We start from the raw sequence: 27,220 nt of genomic DNA on the forward strand, positions 1-27,220 counted from the left end.
TTATGTCGCAATAAAATATCGGCAGCGCGCGTTTCACGTTTTCCTGACAAAGCGCGTGCGATACTAGGCGCGCTCCCGGCGAAAATTCTGGGGGATACATGCGTTTGAGGCGAAGAACGAGGACGCGCGTCTGGCAGCCACACTAGGTAGATCTTCACCAGCCTTCCTGCTTACACAATATAGGAAGGAGAGCGCAGAAACGCTACGGTGGACAGGTGAAGATGGAGAAAGTATTAGGACTCGCCGTGGTATCCAGTATGTTATGTGTCGGCTCGGTTTTGGGGAAATACGTCAAAGGTATCGTCAACACAAAAGAGGTGAGTATAGTGTTTACATTTTTTACTCTTGTGCTGGTAATGGCTCTGAGTTTTCCGGCGTTCTTCAGCTGCGCATCTTCCGATGTCTGTTATTAATGGGCTCTTATAGCAAGTGTGTATTAACGCCTCTGCATTCGCGCGCATCTGGAAGCCTGATGCTTTAATAAGCTACGCGTTTCCAAGATCATTACACCCGCCGCTGTTGAGCCGATGAAAGCTTAATTCCTCCTCAAGGCACGAAAAACACATTTTAAACGGCGTATTGCCGACAGCCAACTTACACCCTCCCATCCGCTTTTACAGGTGTGTGTCGACCAAGATGCTCTTCTGTGTATTAGATGGTGTCATTACAGCATTGTGACATTTATCGCATGCTGATGTTTGTGTCCAAACAGATTTAAGGTTGATTAGCTGTGCTTATAAAGGTGCGAGTGTGTGATGTGCATTAATGTGCATGTTAGACATAATTCAAACAACAACTCTGCACAAAATTTACGTGGAAATAAGGCACAGCAGACGATTTGAGTCACATATTGCTGTTGAAGTGTGTCCGTATTTGCCGTACGTCATTTTCTTAATGGCTGTTTTATTTGAATTTATTTGCAGTATGTCTTGTGGGAAACACTGGTTATTATTATTTGATGGACACATACGTAGTGTAAAAAGTAAATGTTGGCTTGAAGCAAACAGTGAGGCTGACTGCTGCAAAAAGTAATTGTCATCACATTGATTTGAAAAACAAAAATGAAGAAAATATGAAGAAATGAGGGAACAATTACATTTCCTTTAAAAATCCATAGCATAGAAGCATATAGTACAGAAAGAACTGCTTAAAATTACTTTTTATTACTTAAAAGCTTCCATAGATACTTCTTTTGAATTCACTCATGTGGACACAATGTAAATAATACGGGCAAGTTAAGTCATTAAATCATGATTAAGTAGGTTTTTGTTTCTTCCATTTAAATGTGGCATTTGTGGATGAGCTCTGTCTTCTGTTTCCTGTGGGTAATGTCACAACAACCTGTTCCTGCCTGTATCCAAATGCTGATCCTGCTCTGTTTTGGGTCTCTGTGAGATGGTTAAACAGTCCATTAATCTCACTTCTGTTTATTTCCTTACAAGGTCGTTCTTTTACACTGCCATGCACACACTCACACATGCGCACATACATTACCGGGAAGTTTTATCACGTTAAAGGTGTTTGGTTGGGTGAGAGATTTGCCCCTTTAATCAAAACTTAATTGGAGACAGCGAAAAAACATAATTGTCCTTTATTTTTTCCCTTAATTTTTAAAACATAAATATGTATATATGTAAATGCGTGTGTGTGTATGTATGTGTGTGCACAGCTCTAATTTTAACATAAATTTAATACTACATCATTCCAGCAAAGCTCTGAATTGAGTCCCAGAAGGTTGTGCAGGTAACTGCCTATGGGTAACTAACATTGCCACAGGCATATAAGACTCCTTCTGGGGGCACTCAGGTCGACGTGTTGTGTGTGTTAGTGTATACAGTATGTGTGTATGCGCATGTGAGTGTATTTATGTGTTGCTTCATTGTGTAACTTAAGTAATGAATCATTTAAAAGCCCAGTGGACCTGGGGTGACATGACTATAGTTGATTGGTAATTAATTCTTAATGAGGCTTAGCGAGCGGACAGAGATCCGGAAAGACAGTGAGAGGTGAGGCCACCACTGATTCGGTAAAGTGACCGGATACCGCATCTGGGTATAGTGTTTGATTAATGTAGGGTCTGTGTGCCGTGTCTCTCATCCTCCCGTTGGCTGATTCAATGACTTTGTATTACAATGCAGTATCTGTGGGGGATAAGACGGATGGCAGAGATTAATAGTGATGTTCTTTATGGCCCATTCTGCGTCACAACACACACGTACTGTTGTGCAGCCAGCCAGTATACAACCGAGTTTACCCTCATAAACATACAATCTTCTCGAACACAAGTTAAGCTCAGTCAACAAAATTTTGTGGCATTATGTTGATCACACAAAAAAGTTTGAACTCATCCCTCGTTTTCTTTTAAAAAAGGCAAAAATCAAGGTTATGGTGCAGCACTTACAATGGAAGTGAATTGGGGTTAATTTTTGCAGGGTTTAAAAGCAGAAATGTGAAGTCTATAATTCAGTAAAAGTGCTTTAATTAATTGCTGTTATTGGAGCTGTAAAGCATTTTACAAATGTTTTATGAAATTATTATTATTAGTAGTAGTATTAGTATTATGTAATAATAATTACAATATTATTATACCTGTACAATAATATGATTTCTGTATTCTATATTCTGTATTAATTCATGTAATATAATTTCTGTAGTAATAGTAAATTATACATAAATACATGCAACGAACCCTAAACCAAACCCTACTCCTAACCCTAACCCTATAGTATGTTGTTAATTAATATTACTCAGTACTTAAATGTATAATTACACTGTAACAAGGATTTTTAAAATAAAGTGTAACCAATTATAACCAATAGTTATTATTGCTATTAAATTGTCATAGCAATATAATAATAAAATTGGATATAGCTTTAAATAGAAAAGGTTGGTAAGCAAATTTTTACATCATGTTAACACACATACTGTATTGTTCACATCTCATATCTATAGTGGCTATTTTAAAGGATTAGTTCACCTAAAAATGAAAATTATGTCATTTATTACTCACCCTCATGTCGTTCCACACCTGTAAGACCTTCGTTCATTTTCAGAACACAAATTAAGATATTTTTGATAAAATATGATGGCTCAGTGAGGCCTGCATTGCCAGCAATAACACTCCCTTTTTCAATGCCCATAAAGCTACTAAAAACATATTTAAAACAGTTCATGTGACTACAGTGGTTCAACCTTAATATTATAAAGCGACGACAATACTTTTTGTGCGCCAAAAATAACAAAATAACGACTTTATTCCACAATATCTAGTGATGGGCGATTTCAAACGGCATGAGTACTTAATGAGTATTTAATGACAGAAATTTCATTTTTGGGTGAACTAACCCTTTAACATTTACATATTGGCCCCATTCACTTCCATTGTAGTTACCTTACTGTAATTTAGAGGAATGAGTCCATTTTTTTATTGTGGTCGTCAACATTACACCACAAAATTTCTCAGTTGAGCTTAACTTGTACTGAACCCCAAATATTTAACAACCGCATGAGGTACAGAAGAAAATGAGAGAATTTTTTTACACGCATAAATGCTTCTGGCTGTGCAATCACATAGAAAACATAACAGATGGGAATGTGAACAAGGACAGAAAAAAAAAAAAAGTCCTTTGGTTTTAAAAACCAGGATTAGAAGATGGTCGTTCTTGCTATAAGGGAGTTTAGACAGAGTCGGGCCTCTCCTGGTTTCTATAGTAGCTGTAAAGTGCATTATGTGTCCGTTGCCATGACAATAGTACTGAGATTTTTGTTTCAGTGAGGGCTTTTTTTTTTGAGTGGGTGTTTGTTTAACTGGCTGACTGACCATAGGTGCTCTTTTACGTGTACTTCTGTTTTAGAGAGACAAGGTGGTCTTTCAGAAGCTCGGTCATGTGATGCCTGGCTCTTAATGGTTGTTTGGGCTCAGTTCTGGGTCAGAGAGTCTTAGGGCTGCTGTCTGTATTGTCAAGGAAACCTGTTGTTATAGAAACCACTAACAGCAGACACTGAAGGGGAAGTTAATATGGACAAGGGGCTGAAAGCTAGAGCGCACTTAGTGCCATTTTACACTTCACTGACTGCGTGCATGTCAGCGCAAGTTCGAGAGAGTGTGTGAGATGAAGCCCAGCTGAAGTCTTAAACACTGCAGGAACTTCATTAACCCTGCAACTATTATCATATAATGTGATATGGAGGTCTTTAAACTGTTATCAGTGCATTAGATCAGACTTCTATTAGATAAGATTGAATTTATGAATTTATGTGGTGTAAAGCTCAGGGCTTGGAATGAGAAGATTGCTGGTTTGATCCCTCAAGCTGTGAGCCATCACTATTGTGTTGTTGAGCAAGCTCCAGGGAAAATATCCTTCTAATAAATGTACTGTTAGTTGCTTTGTCTGCTAAATGATGTCATGTCTAGATGATGAGGCCGTTCTGTGAGTCTTACAAGTTTTTTGTTTGCTGCTAGCAGGGTACGGTTGCTGCGGGACTCCAAATAAACAGTGCATGAATGTCGCCAGTGAATCCCATGAGACTCTTCACAAAATGAGGGTTACCATCCAGACGCGGCCACTACATCACTTCTTACTTCCTTACTTGTTACCCTCCCCTCTTTTCCACAGGACTGGGTTTTCCTCACAAGGTTTTGCTTCCTGACCGATTTTGGCCGATTGAACTTTAAGTTCCGATACCCCAAGGTAAGATTAAAAGACCTATATTTGAATTTTTCACTCATGACCGGATTACTGATGTTGTACTAAATCTCCTAATACTTTCTCAAATGCATGATGCAGTGGATATAAAAAGTCTACACACTTCTATGAAAACAGCTGTTTTTTCTGTTGTAGAAAACAGACATAATTTTTTTCTGACATAATTTTGATTTCATGCTAATACTATCTACAAAAGAATGGCTTCAGCAAAGAAAGATAAATGTTTTGGAATAGCCCAGTCAGAACCCAGACTTGAATCCTATAGAAAATCTGAAAGAAAAAAAAAGTAAATAAACGGTAACAATTTACAATAAGGTTCATTTGTTAACATTAGTTATGAAATGATTAGTTCCTGTCCTTGATTCTGATTGGTCAATAGCTGTGTTTTATTCACGATAAAACACGGCTATGATCGCTTCACCCAACGGTTCTGTGTATCACTACACAACACCCTTAGCAACCACTCTTAGCAACGTAAACTGTATGTTCTCAATTGATATTGTTCATTGAAGCTTACTGTTTTATGTAGAAGAGTGTTGTGAGAAAGAAATCGAGTGAGCGAGTTTATTACCTGCATTCAGATTTAGCATTTTCCTTCAGGTCAGTCCTAAGTTCATAATAAAAAATCGGTTTAAATGTCAGATGTATTATCTTGTCCTTTTAACAGTTAAGGGGTTTTCCCATGACTGACAGCGCTAGTCAAAGCATTTGTCAGTTGCGTCTTGTTCCGTGTTCACAACAGTTCAGTCTTTTCAATGTAAAGGTCTTCACTACATAAAGACAGTCTTTGCCGCCATCTAATGGTGTAATAATGTAACTTCTGTTGCTGTTCACGGTCAGGGACTATTATTTTCGGCGGAAAGGAAGGCTTTTAGTAAGAGTTTACTTAATGAAAGTTGCATTGATACATATTTTTGGCTTTAATATTTGTATTGTGTGGTAACGGTTTTATAAAAGCAATAAAGTACTCGAGGCTAGTGCTGTATCGTGAATAAGTCACGGCTGAAGGGCATTACGATGCGAAGCGGAGTGCTGTGCTGTATTCACTATACAGCACTAGCCTTGAGTACCTTATTGCTTACTTAACATGAGCAATACATTTGTTACTGTATTTGTTCATCTTTGTTAACGTTAGTTAATAAAAATACAGCAGTTCATTGTTCATGTTAGTTCACAGTGCATTAACTAATGTTAACTCTTGATTTTAATAATGTACTAGTAAATGTTGAAATTAAAATTAACAAAGATGAATAAATGCTGTAGAAGAGCAGTTCATTATTACTTCATTTTAACTAATGTATTTAACTAATGTTAGCTAATGAACCTTATTATAAAGTGTTACCAAATGATCACTGTAAAAAAAACTTATACAAGGTGTAACTATTAAATGATGTTGTCATACTGCGCCTTTCTTCTTTGTGTATATGTCAGTCACACTCTCCATAGATCCAATAGGTGACATAGCCAGTTCCAGTATTAATCTCTCCCCCTCTCTCTATCTATCTCTCCATCTATCCTGTCTTCCTCTCACTCTCTCTATGTCTGTTGCTCACTGAAAGTCCCGATGCTGTCAGAACATATTGCTCTACTTTGATGAAAGCTCTCAGTGGCCAGCTGTGTACAAGAGGCCGGACAAGGTGAGACACACACTGACAGACTTTGTGTTTGTGTGTGTGAAAATATTGAATGTACCGACAGACTGCATGTGTGTGTGTGAACAAACAGAGAGTATGAATGTGTGTTACACATCAGAAGTAGAAAGTATGAGGATTAAAGGAGAAGTGTCAGCAGGGCTCTGTGGATTAGGAGTCCAAATCCAGTCTCCGAAAAAGACACGAGTATTTAAATACAGCACATTTTCTCCCTCTCTGTGGCAGGATCTGCATTGCGGGACTCTAGGAAGCCCCTGCTCTTCATCACGCTCCTTCAGTCATAATCTGCTACTTAGTACTTCAGCTCTTGATATTGTTAAAGGTCTGAAATCCCACAGAGAGCATGTTTGTTAATGGAGGGTTTATGTGCTCTACAGGACTGCTACCAGAAAGAGTCAGTACTGAGGCCTGAAAATAACCAGGTCATCAACCTGACCACCCGTTACACCTGGTCTGGCTGTATGGTAAGAAACAAACAAGTCTTACATACAGTAGTCTGTGTGCACAACCAAACAATACTGCAAAAATAATGGTTTTCAAACTAGTTTCCCAAACACACTGCCTATCTGCCAATGGTTGAGCCAACTCAAACAAACATAATGTATGCATATTGATTTGTGTTTTCACAGTTTTATGAATGGATTAGGAGAAATAAATGAATTACACACATCAAATTATAAGCATTCTCTGTTAAATCAGTACTGTACAATTACACAATGAAGAGCTGCTGCTTTTTGTAATCTTATTTCTTTATATCTGCTTCTACCAGGTGGAAGGTGAAGGTAATGAAGAGATGCTGAGTTGTGTAGGAGGTCGAAGTTTTCGTTCTGTCAGAGAGAGATGGTGGTACATTGCGCTCAGCAAGTGTGGGGTGAGTGGTGATACAGTAAACAATATGTAGTGACTAAGAATGTGCCTGAAGCGGAATACCTTATTCACAAAGGCATGATTAATGACTTCACAATGAATAGCTAATTCTACTGAATAATACGTTTGACTGATTATGGAACAAGGGCAAAACAATATTTTTAATGAACATATCAAAAAACATAATGGTTAGTCTGTGAAGTCGGTATGACTAAAGTGGGATGGTATCCTGTGAATTAAAATGAGAATGGTGTGAAATTCAAATCGGATGACCGTGTTGCTGTCTTCTTTTACTGCGAGACTCTGAAAAATCTGAACATTAAAATAAGATACTATATCATACATATTTTTCACCTTTTAAAAAAAAAAGAAGCTAATTCAAAATGTTAATAAATACTATAAGTATATGAAAATTACTAAAATAACACTTCTTCTGGGGTTACAATCTATTTATTTTAGTTTGATCATTTTTAACATTTATTTATTTTATATAAAGGTTGTAATAAAAAGGAATGAGAAATTTTATGAATTATACAAGGTATATTTGCTAAATGGGAACTACAAATGGCTTAGAATTATTTCTAAAATGTTGACACACTTCTGGTTGAAGTCCCGCCCACATTTGATTCTGTCCGAATACTGAGAGATAGATACTGAGAGGCCGTTAATACTAAAATATTTGCTTGAATAGACGTTACATTTACAATATATGTTTTTTCTACAGGTTCCATTTTTATTATGACTATGAATTTACAATATAATTCACTGCTTCCATATATGGCATGTAAGAGAAGGTGTTTCAATGGATTTCTTGATGGACAAAGAGGCTTAGGCCCTGTTTACACCTGGTATTAAGATGTGTTTTGGTCAATCAGATCACAAGTGGACGAATCTAAATACAGGTGTAATTGGGGCCTAAAATGTTTTGAGTTTGTCCACTTTCGACCAGAGGGAGTCAAAAACACATTTGACCTGATTGCTTTTGTAGTATAGACGCTCATGTGGTCAAATGCATTCGAACGGCCACAAAAGACTGCCTACTCTTCGCCTACTGACCTAATGCGTAAACATTATGGGAAGGCGCTAGCCAGACGGGATTTAAACTTTGTCGGCTGAAGACCCAAGTTTGGTTTGAAGACGAAAACGTACCAAGCACAATGTTCTCTCATCATTCCTGATTTCTAACTGCGTTCAACGTGGTCTTTTGGCTATCAGAGCAAAAACTAAAGTTGCTGCTCCCAGTGTGTTTTTCAGTTGTCTCCTTTCACGCTCATATTTAAATTTCGTGAGCTTGTTTCATCCATTAGATTGAAAGAGCTTAAAAAGCCCATTCATTTACCCCTCCAGTAGACCCTACCCTCAAAGAAATCAACAAAACAAGTGGACAAAAGCGACAGATTAAAACACCAGGTGTAAACAGGAATGTGTCTCCATCTACTTGTGATCCGATCGACCAAAATGCATCTTAATACCAGGTGTAAACAGGACCTCAGTGCTGAATTGGGCTCTCTACAGGAGGTAGTGAGTGATTCTTGTTATAGCTGTTTAAAGTGATGCACATGTAGTGTTGGAGAAGTACACGCTGTGAAGGGATTTTAGCCAGATAAATGGGGCAAAATGTAAAGGCTTGTTTCATGGATGGAGGCAGGCTGATGGACACAAAGCTAAATCCTGTTGGACTGAAGTAAAGCACTGTCTCCGAGCAGCAAGCTCTCAGCTCTGCCCCTAAGGGAGCTTCTCTGTGCCTGCTGCCAATTTCTCTTCTCATCTCCCTCATACTTCCCTTCTTATTGGCCAGCCGTATACTACTGTACCTCGTAACTTCTGTTCCAGTTTTTGATTACTCACTTCAGCCTTTCATGCTCATTCACTTTGTATATTACAGTCTTTTCTCTGTCCCTCTCTAGCTCTGTATCATTGTCTCGCTCTCTTTCGCCTCTCCATCTCTGGCCACATTGATTTGGTGAAAGGGCAAGCTTCATATGCACCTCACCATTTTGGAGTGAGGGAAAGGGAATGGGTCTTTCCTACCAAGTGAAATCAAAGTGATTCTCTTTGATTAAGCTGGGCCAAAATCCTCTCAACAGCTAGAAACTGTGCTGCTTTGAAGTCTTTTATTGCCGAAAGATCTATTTGTGCACTCAGTGTTTACATGGTCTCTGCAGCTCCCCACTCAGATTTTTTCTCTGTTTTACACCTCCTGCTTTTCCCATCCTCTGAATTACCCTTTTTTCTCTTTTGCCACGAAACACAGGGAGATGGGCTACAGCTGGAATATGAAATGACGTTAACCAATGGACAGTCCTTCTGGACCCAGCATTTCTCTGCAGATGAATTTGGTGAGACACAGCTCAAAGAGGGAGGAATTTATTTTGTATTATGTGAAAAGTTGGCAAAATATATTCATTATATGTATTATATATAGTATGAAAAACAATATAGATTTCTTAAACTTTGTAATATGAATAATACCAGTTCAGTTATCACTGAAATGTGATCTTAGATTTAGACTTAAAGAAATAGGACACATAAAAATTATTTACTTACCCCTCTTTCCAAACCAGTGTCATTTTTCTGAATGGTGACCAGTAGTTGCCAGGCTCCAAAAATGCAAAACAGCACCATAATGTTAGTCTATACAATTTTGCACTATATTCCAAGTTTTCTGAAGTGATATGACAGCTTTGTGTAAGAAACAAACAACAGATTTGCTTAATTAATAAATTAAACATTTGATTAATAAATAATAGGGATGCACCGATACCAAGCTCATGTACTTGTAAAAATACCCCCGATACCAAAGACCGATACCTCACGTGACGTAACTGACAGAGACACCGTCGGCAGCAGCATAAACAATGTCAGCCTCAGAGGTGTGGAAATACTTCAAAATTAATGATGACAACACACACATTGCGAACTGCATGCTTTCAATCGATTAGTGAAGGCGGGATAGGCGGAATCGCGCTGAATGACACAGACCAGAAGCGCTCTCTCTCTTTCTTGCGCGCGATCCCAGTTCTCTCAGACAGTGCGCGATCAGTTCTCCTTGTGCCTAAATGGTCAAATGCACACATAGTTGTCAAAATGTCCAAAATGTGGAGTATACAGTCGGTTATGTCTTAAGTCGACGTAAACATTTGGATGAAAACAGGATATGTGTCAGTATCCATGGATTCAGTCTTAAAGAGACCATAGCCTATATTTGTCAATAATGTTAATAAAACAAAATATGTTAAATAAATGTATACATGGTAAATAAACCTACTGTATCTGAAAAACAAGTTTATTTAATTCGTATCTCTATAGTATTTGTTGTATTGTTTGTAATTTGTTTGTAAATTTCTTTTTATATAACAACAATTATATATATTGGTAATTATGCCCTTTGAAGGTTATTGGACACTGAAATTTTTATTCTTTAAGTTTGTGACAAGCACATAAAAATTATACATTTTTTCATTAGAGTAATAATAAAGAAGCTGTCCTACATTCATTAGTCTCACTGTGTTGTGCTTGGAAAACTGCAACATCACCAAAAAAAAAAAAAAGAGAGAGAGAGAGAGAGAAAAATTAATAAATGTATAGGCATTGGTATTGGCGAATACTAGAAAAAAAGTATCGGTACTCGTACTCGGTCCTTAAAAAATGGTATCGGTGCATCCCTAAATAATAATAATAATATGTTTTGTATTGAAAAGAGCAGTGTTAACATTCTGCTAAATTTCTCCTTTTGTGTCCCATTGAAGAAAGAAAGTCATATGGGTTTGGAATGAGAGTGATTAATGATGAATTCTTGGGTGAACTATCTCGTTAAAGGGTTAGTTCACCCAAAAATGAAATTTCTGTCATTAAGTACTCATGCCGTTCCAAACCCGTAAGACCTTCGTTTATCTTCAGAACACAAATTAAGGTATTTTTGATGAAATCTGAGAGGTTTTTTATCTCCCATAGAAAGCAACGAAATTACCACATTCAAGGTCCACAGACATCATTAACATAGTCAACGTCACTTTTGCTTTGTTTTTGCTCACAAAAAGTATTCTCGTCGCTTCATCTGGACCTTGAATGACAGTAATTACGTTGCTTTCTATGGGGGATAAAAACCTCTTGGATGTCATCAAAAATATCCTAATTTGTGTTCTGAAGATGAAAGAAGGTCTTATGGGTTTGGAAGGACATGAGGGTGAGTAATTAATGACAGAAATGTAATTTTCGGTTGAACTAACTCTTTAAGACATTCATGCTTACACTGTGACTGAATGCTATTCTTGTTTTGTTCTGTTTCAGGCATCCTGGAGACAGACATCACGTTCTTGGTCATATTTGCCACTGTGTTTACACTGTCTTGTTATTTTGCTTGTGAGTTCCCATGTCCTGGAGGTATAAAAGATCATAAATGTGTTAGTTCATAATTTGCAAGTTTTATTATTTAGTGTTAAATTAAAGGATATTCTTAGCCATCCTCCATCCTCCAGATAAACCAACATACAGATACAATGGTTCTTCTCTTTTCTTAGTCCCTCTGTTTAAGTTATTAGTTTCCTCTGAATCTCTCCCTCTGTGTAATCCCTTAAGATAATTTAAAGGGAAGACAGCTGCTCCATACGACCTATAAGATGTTTATGACTGCGGCTGGAGTGGAGGGTGAGAAAGGCCACTGAACACATTCATATAGATAAACACTAGCACACACTTTTTATGACACTGGGCTTTGCAACACTGGATGCATAACAATATCTCTTGTGTCATCCCTTATTTCTTTCATCCTTATCTCCTCCCCACTTCTGCGCTCTCACTGCTGCTACTGTGACTTATCTCTCACTCTCTCTTCTCTTATCTCTGGCATCCTTTCTTTCACTTTCTGATTCCTTCCTCTCAGTCTTAAGCCTGCTCTTCTTTTGCATTTACTGGGGCCTTTATGCCAGGGATGGCGTCGGGAACGGCAGCCTCAAGATATTAGGTGAGGAAAGCACTGCATGTAAAGGATACTACACAGTCAAATTCTCATCGTCGCAAATTATACCATGGTCTGTCTGAATACTCTATTCTGATTGGCTGGAAGGTGTGCAATAAAACCGTCAGTTAAAAAGTCAGTTTCATCACTGTTCTATATTAATGCGCTGTTTTCATTAGCCAAGTTTCCATACAGTTTTTGTTATCGACAAAGTGGAAAAAAAGTGAAAAAAAAGCAAAATTTGCCTTGTTTCCATCCAATTGGCCTTCTACTGATAAAATGGTGTGTGTAATGATGCTTTCCCTAAAAAACACATTGCCGCATAAGTTTTGTTGTACTGCTAAAAAAAAAACCTGCCCTTGAGCCGTTTCCATATATAATTTCATTATTATTACTGTATGTCAACTAACTCTCATTAGAGTATTAGTCGACTTTAGGGTCAGGGTTAGCAGATATTAAGCAGACAGTCTACTAATACTCTAATGACTGCTAGTTGACATGTAATTGCAAAGTTGCTTATAGTTTGTTGAATGTCTAAAGTGTTTTAAGTCTGTTTTAAGGAACATGGTTTTGTAAAAATATTTGATCGAACCATAAATGACCAATGAGAATGAAGTATTCCAGATAAATAAAGTTCTAAACAATACAATATCTAAACACTTGGTTTTAGCATCACACTTGTGCGAGACTGTGCGAGACTTAAATGCTGACCTGATTCGTAACCTACTTGTGGTCACCTGTGTAACTCTTTGTGGCTCTCTCCCTCTCACCAGGGAAATTACTCTTTTCTGTGAGCTTCCTGATTTTCTTGCTCATGCTGATTCTCTTGGGGAAGGGATTCACAGTCACCAGGTAGGAGGCCTTACTTCTCACATAATGTGGGTAATGACTTACAAGGTTAATCATGCTAATGTGACCCAGATGTGAAGACAATTCTGTATCCAAATTCCCATACTTTCAGAGTATGTACTGAATTAGGTGATGAACGTGCTTCTTAACTGTTGATGCGGGTGTTCTTTAGGTATGCAGTTCTGCCAATGGGTCTTTTAACCCATGTTTTCAAAGAATGTTTTCTTTTTTTGCTTCCCAGGGCAAGAATAAGTCACAGTGGCTCTGTTAAACTATCCATTTATATGACAGTGTACACCATCACCCACATCATTCTCTTCATATATGAAGCAGAGGTAAGATCTGCTTGCCTTTATCTTTTTCTTTGATCATATGCTGAGGCTGGGCAATATGCTGGATATTCATAATATACAGTGCACTACTGTTCAAGAGTTTGGGGTCGGTAATTTTTTTTGTAAAGAAATTTATTTTATTCATCAGGGATGCATTAAACTGATCAAAAGTGACAGTAAAAACATTATGTTAAAAAGATATCTATTTCAAATAAATGCAATTCTTTCTATTCATCAAAAAATCTTGAAAAAAAGTATCATGGTTTCCAAAAGATAAGCAGCACAACTGTTTTCAACATTGATAATAATAAGAAATGTTTCTTGAGCAGCAAATCAGCATATTCGAATGATTTGTGAAGGATCATGTGACACTGAAGACTGGAGTAATGATGCTGAAAACTCAGCTTTGCTATCACAGGGATAAATTACATTTAAAAATATATTAAAATAGAAAACTGTTATTTTAAATTGTAATGCTAAAATGTTTTTACTTTATTTTTGATCAAATAAATGAGCATAAAACAACTTATTTTAAAACATTTTAAAAATACTATTGACCCCAAACTTTTGAATGGTAGTGTGTTTCTGATGGTTTTTCTGGCAGTACAATTGAGCAAAATTAAATAAAATTAATAGTTAAATTTATCCTTTTGTTCATTATTGGGAAAAAGGTGTAGAAAGCATGCCTTGTTTTGTTTTTTTGTTTTGTTTTTTATTGTATTTTAGTTTTTGCATTAAATTTGAATGAATATAAAAATGAATATAATTTGATACAATGACTGTTTATTTGAAATGACTAATATAATTGGAAAAGAAACTTGTTAAAATATTAATATGTTCATATACATTTTAAATATGAATATATCAAATAATGCTAAAAAATATTAAGGTTTATCAAGAAATATTTTTGAAGTTACAATACTGTAGATACCAGAAAATATCAGACCAGAAATATATTCAAAATGTCTATTAATTTCCATATTACCTAATGTGTAAAACTCATTATCTTTCAGCACTATCAACTGCATTTTCTCATGCTGCACCCGAGAGCTACTCTGCTCTATACATAATGTAAGGCTGTGAGATGAAGTTACTCAGCACGAGCATGTCGTTCTGCTGTAGCGTGGTGTAATGGAACCCGGCAGATAGACAGATAAATAGAGCGAGGGAAAGACAGGTAAAGAGAATGACCCAGATAAGCTCTTGCAGTATCATGGAAGAGCTCCTGTTGCATCCTGTGTCAGTGTCACCCTTTACTCTAATGCAGCTTTAGATGTTTGGATTTGAGAAATGTTCCGCCAGTTTCCACTTATGCAGCCTAACAGATTGTGCCATGGTCGGATTTAAAACCATCACTCATACAGATGGGATGCCGAGGGCGGTGATTTCCCTGTTCCCACTCCCACTGCGTGTGTGTTTGTAGTTCTTTGATCCAGGCGAGGTGCTGTATGCTTATGACAGCCCTGCAGGGTACGGTCTAATGGGTCTGCAGCTGCTTGCGTACGTTTGGTTCTGCTATGCTGTGCTGGTGTCCCTCAAACACTACCCTGAAAAACAACCTTTCTACATCCCCTTCTTCACTGCGTACACTCTGTGGTGAGTTCTGCTATAAAGATGCCATAAATAAAATATAGTGTATGTACATATACCAGAAGCTCATTTTAATATATTTTAGGGTGCTTTGCTTAATTTACTGAAAAAAACTTGCCATTAAATGGGCAAGAGGAAACATAAATGTTTTGATATTTGCGATGTCCAATGGCTCTAAAAAACACTTTTACTCCCATTTTAACATGATTGGTTAAAATCAGCATGAAAAGAAATTTACCCTATATGTTTTCTAAATGCATGTTATGGGTCTTATTGTGAACTGTGCACGTTTTATTTATTTTATTTTATTTTATTTTTATTTTTTTACTTCATAATTTTCAATCAAAATGTTGTCAATTTGATCTTCGGGTGAAATGACAGACTGACTCTAGTCATGTTTGCGTGACTTCTCCAGTCGTTTAGTTGCTTAAACACAGCCCCTTTCTTACAATGACTGCAAGCTCGCATTCAGTTCTGCTTCCATCCAGTCAACAGCTGTTGGATAGAACCAAGTTCCCGCCCTACTTTTTTTTTTCTTTTTCGATATCCGTTTCACTCGGATGTATGTCACAATACGGAAGAAAAGATTTGTCGCTACTTTCGTTTGGGACTTTAATAGAGCCTTAAACATCACTTATTGTATAGTATTTTCATTACATGAATTACAGTTGAATTGACGACAGTCGAAAACATCAGCCTGAGCAAATACAATATCTTGGCTTTGGTGTGAACTTTTACAATCTAAATATTTTGTTCAACACCTCACGCAAGCCTTAGTTGTGTCCCAAAATACATACTGCACTGTGCACTTATACGATGCACTGTGTACTCAACCATCAAGTTTATGAATTTTATAAGGATATTTCGTTGTTCAACATCAGAGTCTGATAGCCCCTCTCTTCGCTATGCAAGGAAAGCTGCGACAGTTGAGTGCATGAAGTGTCTAACATTCCACACTTCATTTTCAGTTAATTAAGTGCATCATCCAGTTATTTGAAGTGCACTTTTTATTTTTGGAATTTGCAGTATAAATGCACTACTCATACCATTTATTCTAAAAAACGGCATAGAATAGAGCACAAGTAAATGGTAAAAACATGGGTTTGAATAATTTTTGATGCCACCTGGTAGACATTTCATATGTAAATCACAGTAAAATGTAGCACATCATCATTTTCAAGAATGTGTACATATTCATGATATTCATATTCACCAGGCTGAAACTGTTCGTCTCTACTTTGACTAAAAAATCTTGTGGGTTATAGTTCTCCACAGCCTTTGTAAATCTGTAAAGAAGACTGGCAGTATAAAGCTGCTGTTCCTCTTTTCATCCATTACTTTTTCACCCATAGGTTTTTTGCTGTGCCAGTCATGGCTCTAATTGCCAACTTTGGTATCTCACGCTGGGCCAGGGAAAAGATTGTAAACGGCATCCAACTTGGCATCCATCTCTATGCCCATATCGTCTTCCTTGTAAGATTTTGTTGTTGTTGTTTATTTTTTAATTTATTAAAGTGAATTGTATGATTAAACAGCCCTGCATGTGACTAATCCTGTCATTTTAGGCCATCACACGTCCATCAGCAGCCAATAAGAACTTTCCTTACCATGTGCGGACGTCACAGATAGGAATCCTTCTCTCCAGTCCTAAAGGCATGGGGGCAGAAAGCTTCCCACATCATGCTTATGGGAATAGCTCCTTCCTGGGAGACTCTCAGCCAAACTTCACAGAGCTCTTCTCCATCCACTCAGTGAGTGTTAGATGTTATAGATTGGAATGATTTAAATATGAGTTGAATATAAATGAACTTATTTTAATGATAATATAATCAGGCTGGGCAGCTTTACAAATGATTAAGCTATGCTCTCAAAGGGGTTATGGCATGGATTTATTTATTATTTTAATATGTTCCTTGATGTTTCTTTGCGAACTCTCCATTACACTGCCTCATTTAAAAAATGCTCTAAACAAACATAATCCTCCGACGCGATCCGTGACGCCATTGAAATAAACCATCCACTTGTTTCTGATGCTGGAATCCTTCTGAAGTCTCTACAGTGACACAAACGAACATTCTTCCGCTCTTCCATTTGCCCTGTTGTCGCCAGATTATATCAGAAACTGAATGCGCATCTGTATGTTTTGGAGCTTGATGAAATAAATGCTTTGTTTATAATGAGGAGGACGTGTTAAGCTATGAAACTTGCAGGATGTTTTACTGGTACAAAGACCTCTTATATTTTAAAAGATCAAGGCAAATTTGATTTCTCATGTCATGACCCCTTTAAAAAAATAAATAAAAGTTTTTCGCAAAGTTTAGGGGGTTTTCGCAGCGATGCCATAGAAGAACTACAGTATTTTTGGTTCTCAGAAGAAACTTTCAGTGAACAGTTCTTAAAGGATAAGTTCACTTTAAAATGAAAATTGCCCCAAGCTTTACTCACCCTCAAGCCATCCTAGGTGTATATGACTTTCTTCTTTCTGATGAGCACAATCTGAGTTATATTAATAAATATCCTGATGCATCCAAACTTTATAATGGCAGTGGATGGGTTGTTCAGAGTATGAATCTGAACAAAAAAGTGCATCCATCCATCATAAACGTACTTCACGGGGGTTAATAAAGGCCTTTTGAAGCGATGCGTTTGTGTAAGAAAACTATCCATATTTAACAAATTTTGAATTAAAACATCTAGCTTCCTGCTAGACCGCCTTCTATATTCAGCTTACGAAGAAAGTGTAATGCCTCTCGCAGTTCAAAATGCTTACACTACGTCCTACACCTTCGGCATTCAAATTAGAAAAAAGTGTAACTGACGCGACGTCCGTTGCGCTTTTTTCGTAAGATGAATACAGAAGGCGGTCTGGCGGAAGCTAGATATTTTACTTTATAACTTGTTAAATATGGATATTTTTCTTGCACAAATGCATTGCTTGACTTCAGAAGGCCTTTATTAACCCCCCAGAGCCGTGTGGAGGAAGTTTTGCTTTGGATGGATGCACTTTCTTTAGCTTCATACTCGTTGTTTCCCGTTCACTGCCATTATAAAGCTTGGATGCGTCAGGATATTTATTAATATAACTCTGATTGTGTTCATCAGAAAGAAGAAAGTCATACACACACAGGATGGCTTGAGGGTGAGTAAAGCTTGTGTTAATTTTCATTTTAAAGTGAACAAATCCTTTAACAGAACCATTTTATTCAAGTGTAGAACTTCTTTCCACTATAAAGAACCTTTTGTGGAATGGAAATGTTCCATGGGTGTTAAAGTTTCTTCATGGAACCATAGATGCCAATGAAGATCCTTTCTTTTTAAGAGTGTTCAATTGTGTTATATCTTATATTCCATGTCATGTTTCCCTATTAAGGAGCCTGTCAAGACGATAGATGAGACGGTGGCTCGGAAGGGACAAGAAGCGCCAAGGAACAGCGAGCACAAGATCATCACCACGACGGCAGACCTGTCGTCTACATTCTCCCCTCTTCCTCCTCCCATACCGCCACGCAGCTCTGCACACTCTCCTCCTCCTCCTCCTAGATTAACGTCCCACTTCACCGAGTATTTTAGTATGCAAGGGGCCACGGCGATGGGTTCCAATGCCTAGAGCGGGCCGTAGAGGAACGGGCCATGCGGAAACAACTTTCAAACATCTATGAGGTGGAAAAGGGTTCAATATTTCAATAGATTAGGTTAAGGCAAGCGTGAAAAAGTAAAGCCATTTTCAAAAAAAGTTACCAAACATCCGTATCTTTGAATTTGTAAAGAGAAATGCAAGCTGCAGAACATCAAGAGAGTGGGGCATAACCTGCTCACACTGCTCCTAAAAAATAAGAAGCAATAAATATTTCAGCGAGATGACGAGAGTCACTGGAGGGAGATGATATACAGGCAGTGCAATAGAGCGACAGGACATGACGGTGAATCTAGAGTATAGATATTTCAAGCTTAATGTGACAGTAGGATAGCGATGTGTACAGTAACAGTACAGTGAGCTCTTGACATATTTTTTAATGCTTTGTTCACTTCAAGTGGTGCCGTTAATATTTGTATTTCCTTGCCATTTTAATGCAACAGAACCAAGTATTCATCTCCCACTAATTTTTTTTTTTTTTTTTTTTTTTTTTACAAATTTTGTCTGTAAAGTTGAGATCATTTAGGGTTTATATATTTTTATTCACATTGAATACAGCTAGACTTTGCAAACTAATGTTAAACTGCAATGGCAAGTTAACTGTGGAACAACTAGGCAGTATTTGTATACCATGCATGTTTGTGCTTTGTCTACATTCTGATATATTCAATGTAATTTTGGGTGTGTCTAGTTTTTACAACTAGCAGTCTTAATTTTGTATACAGTACACCCTGTTTATAGCTACAGTATGTAGAGAATATTTAACTTGAGCAGACGATGAATGATGACATCCTCATATTCATCCTGGTCTTTCTGTATTGTCTACTCCATAATAGCAGTTTAGTTCAGATAATACAGTGCTGGGGTTTGTGGAGTTTAAAATTTTTTTTTTTTTTTTTTTTTTTTGCAAACTTTGTTATACATTTGTACATGTAATAATGCTCACAGCGATCATGGAGCAGATACTTTTATTCTGTCTGTGAGTAGAAAGTAGAATCATTCAGTCCACTGGGGTTGTCGTAAGGTTTGTTTACTTGAGTGTGATGAAAATATAGCTCTACTCTTACAGAAACACTTTGTATTGACTGCATGGAGCACTTTACTGTTTTTAAACACTTGTTTCATTACCATCAGAGACCCTTGAAAATGCAATCGTAATGCAATAGAGTGACTTACAAATGTACAGGTAAAATGTGAAGGTTTTATCTGTAAAATGCCCATTATCACTGCTGTATTTGTTTTATTTAAAAAAAAAAAAAAACAAGCTGTGGATCGTATTTATGTTATATATAATATCAACAAATCCTATATAATCTCCATCTGAAATTGACTTGTTTTAAATATAATCCTATAAGTTATGTACATAATGACATATTTATATTCAAAATAGTTTTTTTTAAAGAGAGGAACCATACTTGAAGAATCATTAAAGCTAGGTTCTTGTGGTTTATTTTATTTTTATTTTTTTTGTATTAACAGATAGACTTGGGCCTGAAACGCTTGATTTGCAAATTGATTTTATCTGGAAGCCACCAGAAAAGGTTATTCTAAGAGGCTTTGCCATGATTTTTCCATCTCTTCAGTGAGTGTGCACATCTAGCAGAGAAGAGAGAGCACACTTTTTGAATGTATGATAGATATTAGCACATCACATTCGGGAGCACAGAAAGATTCAGTTAAGCACATTTCTGTTGCACTGTTCATACTGAATGCATTTTAATAGTGTCAAATGACTTGGCAGTGCATACACTTTTTGCCAAATTAAAATGGTCTGTTTTACTACAATGGCTTGTTTGTTTCATTTTGCAATTACATTAGCAATGAAGGTAGCTAATTGTAATCCTACTATACTAAAGTACATACAGCTGCTGAACAAATCATTGTCATGGGGCTGAAAATCAGTTTAAAACCATGTAGTCTCACGTCCCTTTATTCATCAAAGTGAATCTTAAATTTTACAATATTCATAATAAAAAAAACGAGCATTTTGACCCATATTGGGAGGCAAGGAAAAAATTAAAACAGGGGGCTGCACCCAAACAAAGATGAGTACTTCGGAACATGAACAGATTCATCCAAAATAATATATTCACACAAACCTTTTTTGTTTGTTTTAGCCTGTTTCATCCCACATTTTAATAGTACAGATTTTTTAGAACTGCAGGAGCTAAGTTAGATATTTATTTATACTGTCAAGCAATACTTTTTTTAATGACCATTAACTGAGAGATATGGAATATGTATCCTTTCATTCGCTTGTCACAACAGGACCATCTGGAATGAATTAGTGAAGACAAAATGCTAATTAAAAATGGTGAAAATAACATGTTTGTTACCAGTTACAGGACCCCAAACACACTTATCTTATACAGTCATATATATTCTGAAAATATTGATTTAAAATCAATTGAAATCATGAACATGTTAGGCATCAACCATACAGACACAAAACTGAGATTTTAATTTAATATATGCTGGTTTATTACATGAAATATAATGTACAAATACAAAGAAAGATTATAAGTCCTTTTTCTCAGTGACCATTTGAGCTTTTTCTTCTCGGTATCCTTTCAGAAGTTGGTTTACCAAGCTGAGTTCACTGACACGTTTCATGGGGAACAGGGGAGGGAAAGGGTTGCCTTTGTACTCCAGGACAGCCATGGCTGCGCGGTCCAGATTCTCTCTGTTAGGAATGCGGGCCATGCGTGTATATCCACCTGTCTGATTCTCAAATCTTACCGCCAGAACTTTGAAGAGTTTGGGGATCAAATCTTTTTCCTGAATAGAGAATTATAAAAAATGTTAAAAATCAAAATCAATGTAGATTTGCTTTACACTTAATTGTTAGAAACACTTTAAATAATGACTGAAAACTTACCGTTAGCCAGAAATCAGCCATTTTCATTGACTTTTCATTAGTATCTCCTTTTTTAGCATAATCAATCAACTAAAAAAAGAACACATATGTTAAAAAAATAAAAAGCCAAAATAGAAACAAAACAATCATTCAAAACAATCATTTTAAAGAATAGAATAAATGGATTTAAACTTTTTATTTGTGTTGAAACCACAAAACTCTACTTTTTTTCTAATTTTTTTTCTTCAAATTTTAAATCTTTCAGAATTTTACTATTTTGGACATTTCAGCTTAACCTCAATATCACATATATATATATATATATATATTTTATATATTATATATATTAGTAATTGTTTTCTTAAATGCCAAGAAACTACAAAAAAAGTTCATATTTATTCTATTATTCTAATGTGACAAGATCTCATGGCAGTCAGACCAGCAGTGAGTTTGATCAATTTTACGATCACGATCAAATCTTTATTCTGTCAAAATATTTTTCGTAAGTAAAATCATAAATTTCATAAATTTATCAAAAATAACAATAACTAGTCAAAAATGTCCCTCAGTGAAAAATGGAAAGCAAGGTACTGAAAACTTGTAGCCTACTTGTACTTGCCTTTTCAGCGTAAAAGCGAACTTCATCGGCTCGAGCTCTTGTTGTTTCTATTCTCTCGTGTCGAACCAGACCAGTGAGTATGTTCCGAAGAATGTTGATTCTGGACTCAGGTCCGAGCCCCATCCGACGAGCCACCCGGCCATGGGAAATCAAAGCCCGCAGGGTGAGTCGCATTTCAAGAAGCGATGAAGGACACTACTCCAAAAAATAAATCGCCTTTGTTACAAAACGTTATATTTATTGCAAAAACAAATAAAACTCAAACGAGCACTGCTGTGGTCAGTGACTGCACCCACTGTAGATAAACAAGCGCATTTATTTCATCTAGAGTATAAGGTTGTACATTCAGACGACAGCACAGCAGCAATACATGTGTGATGGTACGTCGGTCTGAAGAGTCCTGAATGAAAAACGAGACTTGAATAAAGTTCCGCATGCAAGCGTTGACAAAAGCGATTACATAAAGCACTAAATAAGGTTAAATTTTACCACTGAAAAGCTTTATGTCAGTTTTCCTTGTCATATATTAAGTAGATCTGAGATAACTAAATGTTATCATCATTTATTCAGAAAATACTTAGAGGAGAACTTTTAAGCTTTAGGCTAAGTGTTATAGTCCGTGCTTGGAGTGTCTGATACCCATATATACTATATACATACTCCTCCAAAACACACTTTAGAAATCCAAAAGTTATTTTATTATATGCAATTATACTGGCTAATATAATTTATAGAAACAAATATTTATAACTAGCTTTAGAGATTCACAATTTTTTATTTTTTTTTATTATTATTATTTTGGTATACAAAAGGCCCACTGATAAAAGAAAAGTAGAAAAAGTCTTGGGGAACCCAATGGTCAGTGAGATAAGATTTTCACAAGGTTATTTGGACTTAAATCTGTCATAAAAATGTTATTAAAACAAACCTTTATGTGATGATGTTTAGGATACAGGCTATTCATGCAAAAATGTATACTGAAAGTGAATATACAGTTGTATTATACAACCATTTTCTTCAGCCATAAATTGTAGAAAATAGGAATTATGTTGTTACAATGGTATCCTTTGGCTTAGTGTACAGCTTCTTTTTAACATTTAATCAGCCCAGAGACAGGAGATTATCTATTTTGGCTTAAAGTGGCATATTTATAAAGGGGTGAATTCAGGGTGATTGGGACACTTTTTGCCATTGAGATGACTGGAAAAAAGTGTCCCAATCAACCTGAATTCACCTTAATTAATGTGTTATCCTTGATATATAAATAAAACAGTTTATATTTTATTTTTTTTATTACACATACATTCAAATTAAAAACGTACACAATACAAATAATAAAAAAAACAATATAACAAATTAACATGACATATTATATATTAAATATTTAAAACGTTACAAAAATGTATGAATATGCTACATAAATAGCACATTTGCTTAAAGCTCCCTGGTTCCAACTGCTGGTCTTTGATTGCCAAGCGCTGCTTTTTATGTGGAGGTGACTGGTCCACACCTGCATTGTCCTGTTGAAGGAACAGACATAATCATGTAACGCTGACCAGATTTCATGAGTGATTCTTAGAGAAAATCTAAAAACAGGGTTCTATAAACTGAAAAGAATATACTAGTCATAGATTAAATAATTAAAGTGTTTAAAATAAAATTTGAAAGAAAGGAGGAAACTAACCAATGCTCTCTTCCGGTTCAGCCGGGACCTGAGCTGAAGGCTGCTCTGGTCGAGGCGTGAAGAGCTTATGTGGTTCTGGCTCCTTCGCTTCTCCTTCTTGTCAATTTCCACACATATTTTATTTTGTGGAGGTGGCTGACACACACCTACATTGTCCTGTTGAAGGAACAGACATACTTATGTAACGCTGACCAAATTTCATGAGTGATTCTTAGAGAAAATCTAAAGACATATTGCTTCTTCAATTTCAGTATGAGGGTTCTATAAACTGAAAAGAATATGATACTAGTCATAGATGAAATTATTAAAGTGTTTGAAATAAAATTTGAAAGAAAGGAGGAAACTAACCAATGCTCTCTTCCGGTTCAGCCGGGACCTGAGCTGAAGGCTGCTCTGGTCGAGGCGTGAAGTGCTTATGTGGTTCTGGCTCCTTAGCTGCACCTTCTTGTCAATTTCCACACATATTTTATTTTGTGGAGGTGGCTGACACACACCTACGTTGTCCTGTTGAAGGAACAGACATAATCATATAACGCTGACCAGATTTCATGAGTGATTTTTAGAGAAAATCTAAAGACTGCTTCTACAATTTCTATTTGAGGGTTCTTTAAACTGAAAATAATATGTCATAGATTAAATTATAAAAGTGTTTGAAATAAAATTTGAAAGAGAGGAGGAAACTAACCAGTGCTCTCTTCCGGTTCAGCTGGGACCTGGGCTGAAGGCTGCTCTGGTCAAGGCGTGAAGTGCTTATCTGGTTCTGGCTCCTTTGCTGCACCTTCTTGTCAATTTCCACACATATTTTATTTTGTGGAGGTGGCTGACACACACCTACATTGTCCTGTTGAAGGAACAAACATAATCATGTTGGGCAGCTTTAATGAGTGCTTCTTAGACTAAATCTAAAGACATATCTTTCTATCTTTTTGAAATACAATATAAAAGATTTTTAATAGAGTACCTAGAAAACATAGTAGCATATTTGAAGTCAATGATTCATTTTTTTTTTTTTTTTTTAAATGAGAGATGGAAAGGACTTACAGGTGCTTCTGTGCTCCACGGGCACAGCCTCTTACTCTGACTGGACATGGGTGGTCCAGGAAGGGACTGTACTAAGGGACTGGGCTTCTGCTGCCTCAGATGTTGAGGGATCCAGCATTTCCCTTGCTTTATGGTATCGGGCACTTCTGCTCCCTGGGGGGTCCCCTGTAGGAATAGGGACAGGTTCACGGGCACTGGTGCAGCTTGTGGAGCACTGGCAGCCATAAGTGCTTCCTGTTGAAACTTGGACACTCCTTGTGGGGAACAAGGTGGAAGAAGTGCTCTCTGTGAGGTCTTAGGAGGCACAGACGCTCCCTTTGGGATATTCTGTTGCATCTGCTCTCTCTGCTGCTTTCTCTGCTTTTGCCTCTGCTGCTTAGGGATTTCTACCTGTTGTGGGGAACCTGCAGGCACAAGTGCTCCTTGTGAGGTCCCAGAATGCACAAGCGCACCTTTTGGGATCCGTGAGGGGATATCTGCTCCCTTTGGAGACCTAACGGGCACTGCAGCTCCCTGTGGAGTCCTGGCATGCACAGGAGCTCCCACTGGGGTCCTGTCAGGTATAGGAGTATCCTGTGGTGACTTGGCAGGCATGGCTCCCTGTACGAAAGAGGCTTTGGGCTTCTGCTGTAACAACTCCTTTCTCAGCAGCTCAGGGATTTTCAGTTTTTTCTTCTCTGGGATCTTGTCAGGGACGGGTGCTCCCTGTGTCCAACTGACAGGCTTCTGCTGGAGCATCTCCTTCTTCAGTGGCTCCGGGATCTTTAGTTTTTGCCTCTTAGGGGTCTTGTCAGGCACAAGTGCTCCCTGAAGAGAAGATGCTTGAGGATTTTGTTGTAGCAGCTCCTGTTTTATAGGCTCAGGAACCTTGAGCTTTTGCCTCTTTGAGATGTTGTCAGACAGAGCTCCCTGAAGAGAAGCTTGAGGCTTTTGCTGCAGTAGCTCTCGTCTCAGTGGTTCAGGAATCTTGAGCTTTTGCCTCTTTGAGATGTTGTCAGGCAGTGTTCTCTGAAAAGAAAAAGAAGCTTGAGACTTCTGCTGCAGAAGCTCTCGTCTCAAAGGCTCAGGAATCTTGAGCTTTTGCCTCTTTGAGATGTTGTCAAGCGGTGCTACCTGAAGAGAAACTTGAGGCTTCTGCTGCAGTAGCTCTCGTCTCAGTGGCTCAAGGATCTTTATTTTTTTCTGCTTTGAGGTCTTTTCAGGCACAGGTGCTCCCTGAAGAGAAGAACCATGAGGCTTCTGCTGCAGAAGCTCTCTTCCCAAAGGCTCAGGAATCTTTAGCTTTTGCATCTTTGATATGTTCTCAGGCAGTGTTCTCTGAAAAGAAAAAGAAGCTTGAGACTTCTGCTGCTGCCTCAGCGGCTCAGGGAAAATTAGTTTTTGCCTAACTGGGACCTTTTCTGGCATGGGTGTTTCCTGTGGGGAACATGAGGGCACCTTTGGGGCAGGCACAGGTGCTCTCTGCAGAGACTTGGGCACGGATGCTTCCTGTGGAGACCCAGCAAACACAGGTGCTGCCTGTGAGGACTTGGCAGCCACTTGTGCTCCCTGTGGCTTTTTCAGCCTTTGCTTTCTCTGCTGCTCCGTGGTCTTCAGTGTTGCATCTGAGTGCAGGGCCTTCTCAGATGCATCACTGAAGACCAGGGATGAGGTGAGGTTCACTTTCTTAGAACTGGCATGCACAGGTGTTCCCTGTTGGGACCTGGCGGGCACAGGTGGTCCCTGTGTAGACCCAGCAGGCATTGGTGCGCCCTGTGTCTTCCTTTGCCTCCACTGCTTCGTGGTCTTCACCTTTGCATCTGAGAAACTTGAATGCAGGGACTGAGCCTTCTCAGATGCATCAATGAAGACCGGGGATGTAGGGCGTGAAGTATCTCCTGCCTCCACTGTTCCCCACCACAGCCCTGAGGTGAGGTCCCCATACTCAGGTTCCTCAGAGATGGGGCATGCAACCTCCATTATTGCCCACCACCGCCCTGCAGCAAGGGCCATGGTGAGCTCATCTGAGAGTTCAGGAGATTGCTCTCCACTCTCAGGAAAACTGGTGGGCATCGTTGACATACTCATATTCATTTTGGATATGATAGTCTAAAGAACTGAACAATACTGCAATCTATATCTGTAAAACACTGTGAAAGGAAGAGGATAAGGAAAGAGATGAGTTCAGTAAACAAGAACCTGGAAGCTGATTGTCTTAGTTCTAAAAATTCTCCATTTTTCCTTTTTTTTTTTTTTTTTTTTACAGTGTATGCCCAGTGGCTGTCCATCAGAAGAGGCAAGGCAAGGCCTTAAAATGTATTAAAAATGAATAATGAAGCTGAAAAAGTTAAGTTTTGTTCTTATCAATTTACCTACAAATTAACTAAGATGCATATAATGTAAAAGTATGTATCTTTTTCTGTCATGCCCGGTAGTCAAGGCAAATTTTATTG

The 27,220-nt window shown here is 37.6% G+C and overlaps 2 protein-coding genes and 1 long non-coding RNA gene across 3 annotated transcripts; 1 reads left to right on the top strand and 2 right to left on the bottom strand.

Annotated features, from left to right (window-relative positions):
* Positions 1-54: 54 nt before the first annotated feature.
* On the top strand, positions 55-20,372 carry tmem145 (transmembrane protein 145). Its single transcript, XM_051866383.1, has 15 exons — positions 55-317; positions 4,617-4,691; positions 6,266-6,343; positions 6,736-6,822; positions 7,128-7,229; positions 9,480-9,564; positions 11,516-11,587; positions 11,804-11,872; positions 12,108-12,188; positions 12,956-13,034; positions 13,273-13,366; positions 14,787-14,959; positions 16,306-16,426; positions 16,519-16,704; positions 18,324-20,372. Exons 1-15 carry the CDS (start codon positions 222-224, stop codon positions 18,558-18,560), a joined length of 1,635 nt encoding a protein of 544 aa, XP_051722343.1. The 5' UTR covers positions 55-221; the 3' UTR covers positions 18,561-20,372.
* A 667-nt stretch (positions 20,373-21,039) lies between these two features.
* mrpl17 (mitochondrial ribosomal protein L17) lies at positions 21,040-22,470 on the bottom strand. The gene is made up of 3 exons (XM_051866388.1): positions 22,064-22,470; positions 21,466-21,534; positions 21,040-21,365 (listed from the first exon to the last, which is right to left on the bottom strand). Exons 1-3 carry the CDS (start codon positions 22,235-22,237, stop codon positions 21,105-21,107), a joined length of 504 nt encoding a protein of 167 aa, XP_051722348.1. The 5' UTR covers positions 22,238-22,470; the 3' UTR covers positions 21,040-21,104.
* A 921-nt stretch (positions 22,471-23,391) lies between these two features.
* LOC127497461 (uncharacterized) lies at positions 23,392-26,008 on the bottom strand. Its single transcript, XR_007925559.1, has 4 exons — positions 24,433-26,008; positions 24,096-24,251; positions 23,748-23,903; positions 23,392-23,583 (listed from the first exon to the last, which is right to left on the bottom strand). It is a non-coding gene; the product is annotated as an uncharacterized LOC127497461 (long non-coding RNA).
* Between the last annotated feature and the right edge of the window lie 1,212 nt (positions 26,009-27,220).

Source organism: Ctenopharyngodon idella, chromosome 16 (assembly GCF_019924925.1).
Source record: "Ctenopharyngodon idella isolate HZGC_01 chromosome 16, HZGC01, whole genome shotgun sequence".
In the NCBI taxonomy this organism is placed as follows: domain Eukaryota; kingdom Metazoa; phylum Chordata; class Actinopteri; order Cypriniformes; family Xenocyprididae; genus Ctenopharyngodon; species Ctenopharyngodon idella.